Source organism: Nilaparvata lugens, chromosome 5 (genome assembly GCF_014356525.2).
Source record: "Nilaparvata lugens isolate BPH chromosome 5, ASM1435652v1, whole genome shotgun sequence".
In the NCBI taxonomy this organism is placed as follows: Eukaryota; Metazoa; Arthropoda; class Insecta; order Hemiptera; family Delphacidae; genus Nilaparvata; species Nilaparvata lugens.
The window spans coordinates 18,277,280-18,292,046 of NC_052508.1; the positions used below are offsets into that span (position 1 = coordinate 18,277,280).

At 31.6% G+C, this 14,767-nt stretch overlaps 1 protein-coding gene across 3 annotated transcripts in view; it reads right to left on the reverse strand.

Annotated features, from left to right (window-relative positions):
• The window catches only part of LOC111055319 (multidrug resistance-associated protein 1), a 79,699-nt gene that overhangs the window by 13,901 nt on the left and 51,031 nt on the right, over positions 1-14,767 (reverse strand). For 2 of the 3 annotated variants that reach the window (XM_039427817.1, XM_039427818.1), the window contains exons 22-28: positions 5,339-5,428; positions 4,829-4,919; positions 4,011-4,119; positions 3,298-3,424; positions 2,646-2,744; positions 1,841-1,990; positions 563-790 (exon numbers count right to left, since the gene is read on the reverse strand). In XM_039427817.1, coding sequence (XP_039283751.1) covers positions 563-790; positions 1,841-1,990; positions 2,646-2,744; positions 3,298-3,424; positions 4,011-4,119; positions 4,829-4,919; positions 5,339-5,428 — 894 coding nt within the window. Of the gene's footprint in view, positions 1-562; positions 791-1,840; positions 1,991-2,645; positions 2,745-3,297; positions 3,425-4,010; positions 4,120-4,828; positions 4,920-5,338; positions 5,429-8,916; positions 9,138-14,767 lie in introns of all 3 variants that reach the window. The other variant, XM_039427819.1, reaches the window with a different exon arrangement.

Below are 14,767 nucleotides of genomic sequence, written 5' to 3' on the forward strand. Positions count from 1 at the left end.
TCTCCTTTTCAAATAAAACTTTTGAAAAGAAGGTATATCTAATTGGTTCTCGTGGTATTTATTCACGGTTAAAATTCAACAAACTTTTGTGCAACCGATCCAAGAGAAGAGAAGGAAAAGAAAATCTATCTTTCAACAATAAATAAAAATATGATTATGATTGTACTTATTGTAATAGGTTTAATAATGAATGAGCAAACAAGAAACAAGAGAAGGTAGAAGTGTTGTGTGGTGGGCATATTCAATTCAATTCATAATAACATCCCATTAACATCTGAAAAGCAGATGTCAGGGGATGAGCCACACAGACATAAAACAAACACAAAACGTTAAAAAACAGAAAATTGAAAACAGATGATCAATAGATAAATATGCAGCATCAATTATTTTTTTTTAACAATTCTCCAAACTCTAATGCCTAGTCCACATGTTGGCCTAGTAAGCTGGACCAGCCTGCAATTTACCTAAAGCCCAATGAATGCCAGCGTCCATCCACACACTGGCGCTGGTCGACATTGGCCTTAATTGGGCCAACATGTAGATGTAGCATAGCACAACATACCTGTTGATCAGTGTATCGGGCGAATGGGTCCAAGTTCATTCGCAAGGTGCCCGAGAATAGGACAGGGTCCTGTGGGATGATGGTGAGACGGGCCCGCAGCGTGTGGAGGCCGAGACGCGAGATGTCGACTCCGTCCAGGTAGATGCAGCCACCCGCCGACTCCAGGATGCGGAACAGCGCCAGGGTCAGCGACGACTTGCCCGCGCCGGTTCGGCCCACTATGCCGATCTACAATCACATAATATAATTATACGATCTCAATGATATAATTCAAACTCACACAAAAATTCAAAATGGCTGAATCGATGTTTAAGTAAACTGACCCACTCGATTCCCATGATGGTATTGATGTTAGATGACTAAAGAAATGTCTCTGGTACTATCTCCTCATTGAGTATTGTAGACATTTTAAAGCTTATGCAATCATGTCATGATGGTAGATGATTGAAGAAATCTCTCTGTTATCTCATCATTGATTATTATTGACATTGTAGAGCTTATGGCATCATGTCACGATGGATTGATGGTAGATGATTGAAGAAACGTCTCTGGTACCTCCTCCATGAGTATTGCAGACATTGTAGATCTTATATAAAACGAGTGAACTGTAGGTATGAATGTTTTGAGTGAGTTGGATTTTCAATTTTTCTAGTAAGTAGATAGTATAGTTTTGATGGTAGATGGTTGTTATGGTCTCTGGTCATTAATATTATTGTAGAGTGTAGGGCCTAATGTCTCAGTAACTTTGAGTATAATAGTTTCAGTTCCGGTCTTGTGGTTATAGTTTCCATTTGGGATTATGTCTGGCTAATATATCATTGCACTTTTGAACATGCATTTCATTCAATGTTTTGGATAATTTAATAGGTAGTGGAACATGAATTAAGAAATTCATAATTTTAATTATTGTACAAATAAAACTTCATTCTCAACTAGCAGGTAACCCGTGCTCTGCAAGGGTCAAATTAAAAACTTGAAAAAATTGAAAACTAAACGTAATGAAATCTTGAAGAATTGAAAATAAGCCAATAACCATCCTTGGTAAATTAAGAATCTATATGCAAAATTTCAAGTTAATCTGTTGAATAGTTGAGACGCGATGATGAGTCATTCGTGAATTTCCTACGTATATAAGCCAATTCTTTCCTTTATCATATTATTGTTATTATATTAAATTAATAATTTAATTCATTTTATTATATTGCTTGAATATAATAGAAAGCATCTCTTCAAATAATTTTTGAAAATGAAATTTATTTACCAAGTCGATTATTTTACCTTTTCTCCACTGTTGATATGGAAAGTGATTCCTTTGAGAACAAGATCGAGTCCCTCCCTGTATCTGAGCTGGAAGTTGTTGAAATCCAGTTCTCCCTTTTCAGGCCACTTCTCGTTCACCGGGCAGGGAGTGATCTCCCATGCCGCTTCCTGCAAATCGATAATAACATCTTTTATTCAATTCGTCATAAGATAAATAACAACTATTTATCCTGTAATTTAATTAGGTCAAAAACATTTTTAGAGCAGTATGTTAATAGGATTTTTTTATTTATATCTCGGATGGTGCCCACATGAAGTTTTTTGCTTGGGTAATGGGAAGTGCGAGTGTGATTTATGAGATGATCAAACGTCCATGCCTATTCGATGAGAATTGACGGGATTCGAACCCGCGACCAGGTAGCACTAGTAGACTCGGCTATCCTGGCAGGATACTAGATAAGATGAATACTATAGTACAATAAAACGTTGAACTTTTGGTGAGGTAGGCTGTCAACATCGAGTCTGAGACGAAACAATTCAAGAGAAGGTAATTCAAGATTAACTTAAATATGATTTAAAAATAATAATTGAGAAAATGTTACACGTTTTTCAACCTATGACCTCTTCAAGTAACACATGATCGTCATTATAAATGAATTTATGGCAAAAGAGAAGTACTTTACACTAAATATAAAACTTCATATAGAACCAGCTTATTACAATATCTAATTCGTTTTTAAAATTATATGCTTCCTGAAAATATAGCGTATATTTTTTATTCTTCGGTTAATCAATTAATGATATTTAAATAAAAGTAGTTTACCTGTGTTGTTTCTGCATATTCTTTTATCCTCTCCACAGCCACAATGTTTGTTTCGAAGTCTGATGTCATTCTTACCAGCCAATTGAGCGTTTGAGTGATCTGCAAACAAAAAAAATTAACAAATGGATTCAAAACTTTATTTCTGATTCTCCGCCAATCTTTGGAAAGATTTAAACCAATTATAACTTATAACATTGGATTCTGATAACATCCATCAACCTCATCTAATTTTCAGTTTGAAAATGTGCTTTTTAATAATAGATTGCAGAGACTCTGCTTTGAGCCATGCATGTGCTTTTCTATTGCTTGATCTGATTGAGGAAATAAATAGTATGTATTTACAGTGTATTTAGTTAAATGTTCAAGTCAATCAGCATGGATATAAAAGACACTTTTAGCGATTGATAGATCCGTGCAGTTTCCAACAAAAAATAGTAAATTTATAACATAGTTGTAATATCCTATACTATTAGAAGTTATAAGTGCACACAATTACTTTGTGATAAACCATTTTTTGGTAGGTTGCATATAAGATTTGATCAAGTATCGATTACAATACTAAACTAATCGAACTGTCGATAAATTGAACAGCTCTAAAATGTCTTCACGAATATATTTTGGAGAAATAATAGAATATACTTTAGTTACAAACCTGCAAAGCATAGCTGACTGAAAGACCAACTAAGCCAGAATTCATTGAGTTCCGTTCGATAACGGCAAAAAGTGCCGAGAAAAATATTATGAGATTTCCAACTGTTTCCAATCTGATAGCTAACCACCTGTAAACAATACAATAACTTGTACAATATTTACCCATGAAACTCATAAGAAAATAATAAATAATTACAAGTTGTTTATTAATCAAATATTAATAATATATACTGATTTGGAAAAGCAAAATCCATTCAAGAAGTTTGAAACTGTCAAATTGAGACATCATATTCAGTCATTATCAAGTTGTTACAATTCAGAATTCATCATTACTATCATCTTGCATTCAACAATAACGATCTAGGTTAACTTATGAATGAATTAAAAATTCAATACATTGATGTGTCTGTTCATCTATTGAGATAGAGTACCTTCAAAATAAATAAAAGCTTGCCTCTTTATTATTATTCCTTGTGCTATTCCTCTCCCAAATTTAGGTAAGGTTACACATTATTTGCTATCCATTGTTTGCTGATTATGATGACTTGGTCACATTCTTACTTAGTGTTTTACATTTGTAGTTTCTTATTTGAAGTAGGCTCGGTTTCTACAACACTAAGAAACTGGGCTGTAGGCTAGTGTAACTTAAAATTGTTCTTTTAAAATGAGGACTCCAATTGCTATAATTATTGTTATAGCATTTATTGAACTGACCTGTTAGCAATCAGACTTGGGTAGTAGCACACTTGATTCATATCAACTTTGTTCTCCGACTCCCGAATAAACCTCTTCTGAACACCGTAAGCTCGGATCATTTGTGCTCCTGTAAATTCATCCATATTAGTGAAAAAATAATCCAGTGATGTACAGTTTTATCTCACCATGAAATCTTCAAATTTTATTCACAACACCCAAAACACAATGAGAAAAAATATAAAATTATACAATTTTATATTGCGGATGATGCCCAAATGAGCTTTCTGCTTGTGCGTGGGTAATGTGGAGTGCGAGGGTGACAATTTAACCACAATTACAATAAAAATTGTAACTTGTAATTGACAATAATTACAATAACAGTAACAATAAATTATAACACAATGAAATAAGAATTCATGAAACTTTACTGTGGTAATGTTTAACCTTCATCAACCAGTACCATGGAGTATTCAATCAATTCATTTTTAAATTAAACTTGAAATTTCAACATTCATCAATTTAATAAGAGCTTCAGTAGTACTTTGCTATTCAAGCTGGATTCACACACACAAAAGTGACAGGCAAAATATAATTTGCACGAGTTTTAATTGGACTATTCGCACTCAGCCCGGCCGAGCTGATTGATTATCAATAATAAATACTACTAGAAAGTATGGTGATTATATTTTCACTGTAGTGTGCGAATCTGGTTTTAGTAACTTATCAACGTGATATCAAAAGTTATGATCGAAACATGATCTAAAAAATTGATGAAGGTAAATATTAGTGAAACAAAATTTGAATACTTGAAAATGTATTTTACAATGATAATTCACCTGTGACACTTTCACCAAAATGCGAGTAGATAGGTGACCTTGAAACAGATTCGAGTCGTTTCAACTGTCTTGAAGTCGCCACATAGAATCTCTGTAATTAGAAGAAATAATTGAATATTAAAATTACTATACACATAAAGGATTAAAAAAGATAAGAACTATATTTTCTTGACAGATGCATTGACAATCACTAGCTCCATTCAATAACAAAAAGTTTTGAACAAACTACAGTACATTACTATTCAATAGTCAATTTATATTTTGTATGTTCTAAGCTAAATAACGTAGAGATGTTTGCAATTATTTTTGAAAATTTTTATCAATAATGACGACCTTATTTTGAACTGTAATGGAATAGAACAAAGAAAGGAATAGTAAAGGGTTCATCTGTCTGTGTTCTCCCAATAGAATTATAAAGCTTCTGATAAATAAATAATTATTAACTAAATGAAACCGGTAGTAGAATACTACTTAATTTAATTGAGAATAAAAAATTATGTAGCCACTGACCTGAATGAAATAGTAGATGATTCCAACTGGCAATATCACAAAAATGAATAGTGGAGTTGTGTAACTGATGACCACTAAAGTGGCTAATACCTGTAAAAATATGCACAAAAGAGTTAGATTTTGGAATAGTTTCTAGCTATTTACAAACAAAATGCAGATTTTCTTCATTACTCTCAATTTCTTAGCACTCAAAGTGCACACAACTGGTAATTGATTTACTTTTAATATAATTTGTATACATATTATGAAAATAGCAGCAAAAGAGTAACAATATTTAGGAAATATTTAGTTTGCAAGTGAAAGAAAAAATGTATAAAAATTACTTCATCTACCATCATTAATGTTACTGAGAGATGTAGTAAAATTGCAATATGTTTATGTTTTTAAAGGGACGGATTCAAAGATCCAAAGGTTCAAAGAACCTCACATGTCAACCGAAGCTAATTGTGTGTCCAAATTGCAATAAGATCATCAATACTATTTTGAGTGATTTACTCTTAGAATAAGAATTTTTACTTTATAAAAAATACTCTTTATGTCAAGTTCAAACTTTCATTAGAAATGATAAAGTAGATAAATATGTCCGATTTCTAAACTCAATACATTTAAAAATATTTTTTGATGCAGTAGTTATGTTATTCACATATCGCTAAAAATATTGTATGATATATTGTAAAATATCCCTAATTGCATTACTGTTACTAAAAGTTATTTTCACGTTTTTTAGTGACAATAAGCTGCACAATTCTTAGACTGTATTTAAAAACCAATCAATGCAAAAGTTCAATATTATTGTGGCATATATTTTCAACATTCATAATATCTCAAATACAACAGGAATTCAGGAGGACATGAGTACGTCAAAACAAGTTTTTCTGTAAATAGATGAAATTGATGATTAGAATAATTGATGATTAATTGGCGTTAATCAAACCCCTCGAAAATATGGGTTGTAAATCCAATAACTAAACAAAGTAATATTGAGTAGAGACCAAAATATTTTTTTGAATATCGCAAACCAACATGGCTATTATATCAGCAAACCCAGATTCAAAACTAGCATGCAGAGGGATCATTTAATAACTTAAATGTAGATGGGAATTTAATACCATTAAATGAATTTCTAACTTGAAAACATAATGAAAACCAGGATTATTGTTTCGAATGACAGGATCGTATGATATTGATGAGAAAAGCAAATATAAACTATCCTCCCGCTTGCTCACTTTCAAGATGCAACAAATCAAAACCGAATTTTTAGAGAAGAAACTGATAAGGCATCGACAACACAATATAATAAAAACATCCCAAAATATCTTATAGCAGACTATAGCATAAGCGTAATAGTAATTTAAAAAATTGTATTCCACCAATTAACAGTAATCAAATTTAACTGATTCGCAGAATAACTTACTGTATTAAAAAATATTGTAATTGGTAGCTCTCAATAAATAGATTTCAACGTTTTCTGACTAATTCTAGATTTAGTTTGATATTCCCATATCAAATTAATTGAATTTCTAATGAAGAAGCATCAAAATATAAAACATTGTTTGTTGAAAACATTTTAAAAAATGAGCTATCGAGGCAAAATACAATCTCAAAGAATATAAAAATGAAGTTAAAGAGTTTCTGCGGTAACAATTCTGAATCTTACAAATAGTCTGTTCAAAAACAAAATAAATACAACACAAAAAACCTCAGAAAAATCGAAAATTCACTAATAAGTATCTTATTTAGTCATAGTACAATCTGTATTTAACATTTCATGATTATGTGAAAAGTAATGTCGAACAATGTTGTTTTCATATTCTTTAAACAGATTTGTATGTTTCTAAATGAACTCATGCTTACTTCGCTAAAACAGTATGTGAGTAACAATTCATGTCTATCTTGGTAAAATCCCAACAAAAGTGAGTCTTTTGTATTAGCATGCACATGAAAAGGTATTGTCTACAATCAACTTTAAGACATTAATAAAATAAATACAGCTAATCAACATTTTTATAAATGTTTTTCATTATCAACATTTTTATTAATGTTTTTCATTATAATTTAATCTAGTTTGGTTGGTAATGTGGCATAGCATACTTCACCGATCATGGACCACAACATTATATGAAAAATAGTCAAAGCCTTTACACAGTGCTATTGTCACTGCCATAAGTATTCCATCCATAACAGAAATAGGATATCCATTTTTTTATACATCATTTCTTTGTTGAGAAGGTAGGTTGGTAAGTTGAAATGTTTATAAGCTATCTGATCGATGTTTCTTTAGACAATTCAACTAATTTTATTTGTTTTTAGCATTAATAAAAGCGTGAAATAGCCATAAACCGCATTGCAGTGCACAACAAAAATTGAATAGAATATTTTCTAGTATTTCAAGGAAGCAGATCTCAGTTGAAGTATAGAATAATTGGACTGTATTCCTACTTATAGAGGTTATATAGTAATGTCTGGTTTCCACGATTCCAGTAGACGCACGATATATTAATGTTCGTCTTGTCAAGTACTATACTATACTTCATCACAGTTTAAATCTTCGACCATATATACTTCAGTACATATTACCGAAGATATAAACATTCATAAAAACCATTCATTTTTAAATACATTTTTAAATTCTCGAAGGGAAGCAAATTTCGTCAAACTGACGACATATTATTCTTTTCGTCAAGTACTATTTCTCGCAGTTAGAACAATTAAAATGTCATAATTTTCCTTAAAAACATACAATTTTTATGAAATCTGTTTGAACATAGCAGTTGCAGCTGCCAGATAGACTGATGGCTTTTATCAACTTGCCCCAGCAACTAGAACGTCTACTGGAGTGGTGAAAACCAGGCATAAAGCAGTAAACGGTCATTTGAGAAACAACATAAGTCAATTTTTCATAAAATTTAGTTAAATTCATATTGTACATGATATTTATTCCATCAAACAAAATTGAAGTTTTGATCATTACATTTGGAACAATTATTACAATTTGCAATTATTGTTCCAAATTAATATAAAGATAAATATTTTGATTATCATTAATGATCAATATAATTTTTGTTGATGTCTACTAATTATGTAAATGATTAACGAATTCAGTATAATTGGATCAATTTTTCATGAATAAACAAACACGTGAATTCCCTTCAGAAGCTCAGTCAAACAGTTTATAGGTCTCAGTTTATAGGATTGATTTAGTCAGTCATAGGACTCTCAGTCCTATCCTCAGTTTATTGGACTCTCGGTAAACGCGTTATAAGTTTATAGGACTCTCGGTAAATGCATTCCCCACTAAAACAACTAAAGTAGGTACTCCTTCGTATTTACGTTTTCCTTCCTAAAAATTAAAATCTTTACTAAAAAGGTAAAAGGTGAAAGGTTGACTAAGAGGTATTTTGACTGAAAATCCAAAAAAGTAAAATTTTGACTAAAAGTTGAAATATTATGGCTTGTTGTTGGTGGAGAGTCCCTTGTGGGAAGATCACACCTGGCCTGAATTGAGCTGTCTTAAAATGTTGTTTGTGAAATGACCGTTTCTGTTGGTACACATTGGACAGGTGGCGAGGGCGACATACTTCAAACGAACAGTAAATGGTGTCAGTTATCTCCTGCGGCAGGGAGTTGTCTAGCACGTCCTGGTCTTTGGAGAAGCGCGACAGAATGCGTCCAGTGGGCGTGGTGTCGGTGAAGGCGAGCGGAGCGCGCAGCACGCCATGCAACAACGAATTGTGAAACACCTGTGCCGCCAGCCAGCATCCAAGCTGCGGAAACAAATCGGTGAACACCACCGCCACACCTGCAACAGTAACACCGCAACACTGCAACACCGCAACCCCAAACACCTAACCTAACTCAAAATGCAACACAAACCTTCCAAGTGTAGGTGTCGGAGAATGAACATAGACTAATCCTAACATAAACTGAAATAGCATAGCTTAGTAAGGCCTAACCTAACATAACAGTAGCTTTCTGAAAACCATATATCCTGCAGATACCTTCTCAGTATAGGTGTACAACGTTTGTTGAAGAATGAAAATGGACAGAAACTAATCCTAACATAACCTTACATAGATAGGCTAGTAGAATTTAAAAAAGACCTAACCAAAATGAAAATAGAATATCCTGCAATAGAAACCTAGGTATAGGAATACAACGTTTGTTTGAGAATGGACAGATACTAATTCTAACATAACCTTACATAGTATAGCCTAGTAAAACCCAACAAAGGCATAACCTAACTGAAAATAGAATATCCTGCAATAGAAACCTTCTAAGTGCAGGTGTAAAAAAGGTTAAAGAATGAACAGAAACTAATAAATCAAAACCTAAACCCAATAGCCTAACCTAACCAAAAATTAAACAGCCTGCAACAGAAACCTCCCTAAGTGTAGGTGAACATATTTTTTTTGTAAAATAAGCTAAGACTGAACCCAAAACCACCCAACCTTACCTAACCTAAGTCCAACCAAACATAACCTTAAATAGCACAGTCTAACCTTTTATAACATACATCAGCGACTATCTTCAACACTATACTGCACTCAAGTAATCTAACCAAACATATAGCCTAAGGTAACTAATCATAATGGCTTGTCTATAACTTGATCTAATATTAGATGACATAGACTGACCTGACCAGTGATAAAACACCATAGCCTATGACATAAATTGCCACTGCAACAAAGCACTCCACCCATCATTACAAAAAACCTAACATAACATAACCTTAAATTAAATAGTTACTGCAGAACAGTATTGCACATTGCAGTACCAAACTCATCAACCTAATCTCAACTATAGGGTAACCTAACTCAATCCTAGATAACATAGACTTAAAATAGATTATGGTACCTAACCTACCCTTAAATACAACAGACTGGCCTAACCTGAAATAGTATTAACATTAAAAATAGCCTGCAGTAGCAACCACAACACCACACTCAGCCTGACAACCTCACCAACCTAAGTTTGAATAACTCAACTTGAAATGGAGTAACCTAGCCTACAAAACCTGTGACTCTGTACTGCATCCTATCAACCTTACTTGACATAACAAAGCCAACACTTAAATAAATAAACATATCCTAATCTAACCTCAAATAACATACTGGTAGCCTTGAGTAGCCTATCTTGAACTGTATCAGTAGGTCTAATTGCATGACCACTATCTAAATAATGATGCAGTATAATTCAGTGAACATCCTAGTACATCAAGTAACAGACTAAATTGATTCAAATTTTTCCTACAGGTTACTAAAAAAATGAAAATATATATTGAGAAAAAACAGATTAGCCAATTATCTTCTACATCTTTAAGAGTGGTTCCTGGAGTCTTTCATATAATACATGAAATTATAGCAAATATTATAGACTAGTGCATAAAATTTAAATTGAGAAAACATAATTATAATTACAAAGAATATTTGAGAACTGCAAGGAGTAACAGAACCATTTAATGTCAGAATGAAGTATCACCTGCAATGTTTATTAATACCAACAGAAAATACGTATGGATTGAATAGTATTATCCACCACCAATTCTATTTTGAATAAGCCCCAAAACGTCCCAAAATAACATATCCTAATGATCACACAGAGAAAAGCTACTAAACATTTAATTTATGAACTAAACAGCAGATAATAAAAATAACTAGGAAATAAATTATTCAAAAATGAGGAGAATAATATAAATGTAAGTTAACATACAAACTAGAAGACTTATAATTTATAGGTGAATCACAATAGTTTTGAGATACTGCACAATGGTGGAAAATCAGCCCTTATCATTTTTTATGAAAGTCTCAACATGAATTGCAAAGCTCTATAACCATTGTTAAAGCATAAAAGCACCCAGAAAATATGAAATTGAAGTATACTTCAAGTCATATGAGGGATAAATACTGCAACTATTAATTTACCATATCGATGCATGCATTTGTGATGAAGACAATACTTAAACAAGTGCCGCTAGAAAATAGATTCAATATGATATTGAAAAGGAATTTCTCAGCACATGTTTCTGATGAAATCCGAATTGTGGCTAAAATTCAGTTTAAGTTTGGCACTGCAGCATTGCTTACATTTTAGATTGGCTACATATAATATTGAATGCACATACATAAATAATGTAGATCACCAATAATTCAAACCCAAAAGATACAAAAGCGCTCAAATGGTTATTCTTTCAATAACAATGAATAACCATTCACAAATGAAAGATTTTGATCGCTATTGTTGTTCTATAACTCAGTTATGCAGCTTCATGTACTAATTATTGCATTTTAATGTACATTGTACACTGAGAACATTACACTGATTCAATTCAATATTAATACATTATCACATCCCTCAAAATGTCTGGTATATGTATCTTGACATGTTGTTAGGTATGTACAAACGTTTGATGACATGGGGTGGAAACTCAATAATTATATTCTACTTTGTTCCAATAATCAGGGCAATTTTTCCGGAAACTTTTGTGCATGAAAAATGCATTTATCATGCGAATAAGGGATTTAGATAGGTGCGTCATTCACTTATTTTGTCTTTGAATATTTTAAAAGCATGGAGCAGATTCGATAGGTCGACCTATCAAGGAATTCAAGTGACCGTGAATTCTAAAATCATATACAATACACTCTTTTCTAAACGAATAGGAATGGAAAACTAGTAATATAGGAGAAGTAATATCTACAAAAGCTACTTGGTGCATGAACTACATGCTAGGTACAGTAATACAATTTTAAACATTCCCTATTTAAAGTACTGTATAATGCTTAGATGAAAATGCTTAATGCTGTATCACATGAAAAGCTTTATTAAATATATTATCATTTACATGAATTACTGTATGGGCAAAATTTACAAGCAACTAGTAAAAGTTATTTAAACATGACAGTAATTAATTCACATTTTTACTGTAATAAAATGAATGTACAATTATATTACAAGTTGACTAAATTTATTATCGATAGTTATAAAATGAATATATTTAATAATAAGATTGCATACTACAAAATAGAGCAAACATGAGTTCATTTTGAAAGTACATCATCTGAAAAATATAATAGAATTGACTTTACATACTTTTATTTAAACTGTATGATGATCTAACAGATAGATAATTAATCTTCATTAACAAATAGCTATTAGAAGAAAAATATTACAATTTCGCTTAATAAACTGAACAAAGATAACTTATAAACTGAACAAACTATTATGACAACTAATAAACCTCTTATTTGAAACAACGATGGAGAATAAAAATTTTCATCTATGAACTAGTTGCTATTATAATTTCTATGTATTTTTCTGTAATAATAATATTGTGCACTGAGGTTGAATCTCTTCATTGAAAAATAGGGTTCTGCTTCAGTTTTGTTGAAGAAAACTTGAAAATCATTCCAATAGTTCATTATAATTGACAAATTTTTGGAATCTCCTATTAATGATACGTAGGTAATCATATTCCTCCATTTTCTTACAAGATACTAAATAAAAAATTCATTTGTTTTGTTACATTCAATAAATACTACTTTTACTGAATAAATGTGCAACTCAACTTCAACTACTGATATCTAACATCTAGCACATCTGTAATCATAATTACATGAATTTACAAATGTCGACGAGTCCAATAATCTGGAAGAATTTATTTTTAGAGGAGATTATTGAAGAGGATACAATACTGAATGGAATTGCCATCTTTTCATTTATGAGGGAAGCCTGCCGTCAATCATAGAAGGAGGCCACAATTCTTACTAAGAGATGGCAGCCAACAATTAATGCTTCTAAAGAATAAACAAAGCAAGGAAATTAATCAAGATAAAACTACCAGCGAGCTCCAAATTGGAAGTTAATTTGCAACGCTTCAACAATAACAGTGTATGAGTGTGTATATTTGATCTATTTAAGTAAACTTAAAAATTATGCTTCATTTCTACAAACCCAATTTTAAATATTTTCAGAACTTTATTTGTATGAACAGTTTTTGGATTTTTTTCAACCGTATTGATGTTACTTTTACTACGGCATTAATTTATCGAAGAAGAATCAAACAAAATTAGTAATTTTTAGATTCCTTATTGATATCAAATATGACATTCTTCAAATCTGAATTTTGTACAAGGTCTTGCATTTTGAATAGTTTTGTATAATTTTTGTACCGTTTTGCAACCTCAATCCGCTTTTTCACGCGTAAATTGTTATAGTACTGATTATATGAACAATTGGAGTTTAAAGTAATACGCAACAAGCGGGAAGTAGTTCGTATTCGTTTTTTACACAGAAAATTCAAAATTTAACCTTATCCTGTTCACCGAAACAATATTCTAAAAATTACCATTACCGTACTCAATCTATTCAAATTTAATATTGTATGAGTTTATTCTTCCTGGATGTGGAAGTGTTAAAATTTCAAAGAAGAAACTGAATGTTGTTTTTGTTGTCTGCAGTGCTGCAAGTATATTTTGTGTGTTGATTAGAATCAGAAGATCACTTGGTGTCTAGATTCCTTATTATTGATAGTTAATCATTGAATCAGACGAGGAAGGAACCACAATAATTGATGGATTAAAATGTCTTAACCTCGGAATCACAGCATCAGGGTAAATTTTACCTATAAGTAGTATTCATTTCAAATTTATGTATGAACTACTGTACTGTTGAGAAGGATGAAATAAATATTTGTACTGGTGATACATAAATGACATACACTCCTGTATTTGCTTCACAATGCTTCATAAATTGAGTAGTACTGTACACTAATTGTTATAATTTAATTATTCATGTCACCGTATTATATATATGCAAGAAAAGAAATTACAATAAATGTTATTTATGTTATGTTACTGTTTCACTCATTTCTACAATAGTTGAACACTTGCAGTGCATGATGCGAAAGCCACAATGAATATTGTGAAATATTTATTGATTAAAATCAACAAATTGTGTTATTAATATTGAAAGTGTCAAAATTTGTTTGTGAGACAGTGAATAAAAACTTTTAAATAGGTGAGGTGTATTTTAAAAGAACATTTTCAGTGAAAATTCTATTCAAGTGGAAAGATTTTAGACATTTTAAAATCATTGCTCATATACTATTTTGAACTAGAAATGTTGAAGTATGATGTAATAGTCATGAATGGTGAAGAAGACACATCCTTAATCTAAAGGCTTAAATTCGTTTCATGAAAATTTGGATAAGGAGCAATAAATGTTCATAAATGTTGGTAAGGTAATCATTGGGAGAGGAACAACAGACTCACTCAACACAAAGCTGTTCCTGGAGAGAACAGTTGTTAATGACTGAGAATGGCAACGAGAGATGAATGACTTCAGTTCTACCTGGGTACTGAAACTTTCTAAATTTAAGGGTCACTAACGACAGGACAAGTAGTGTCGAGGATGTGTAAAAGGACATGTCTT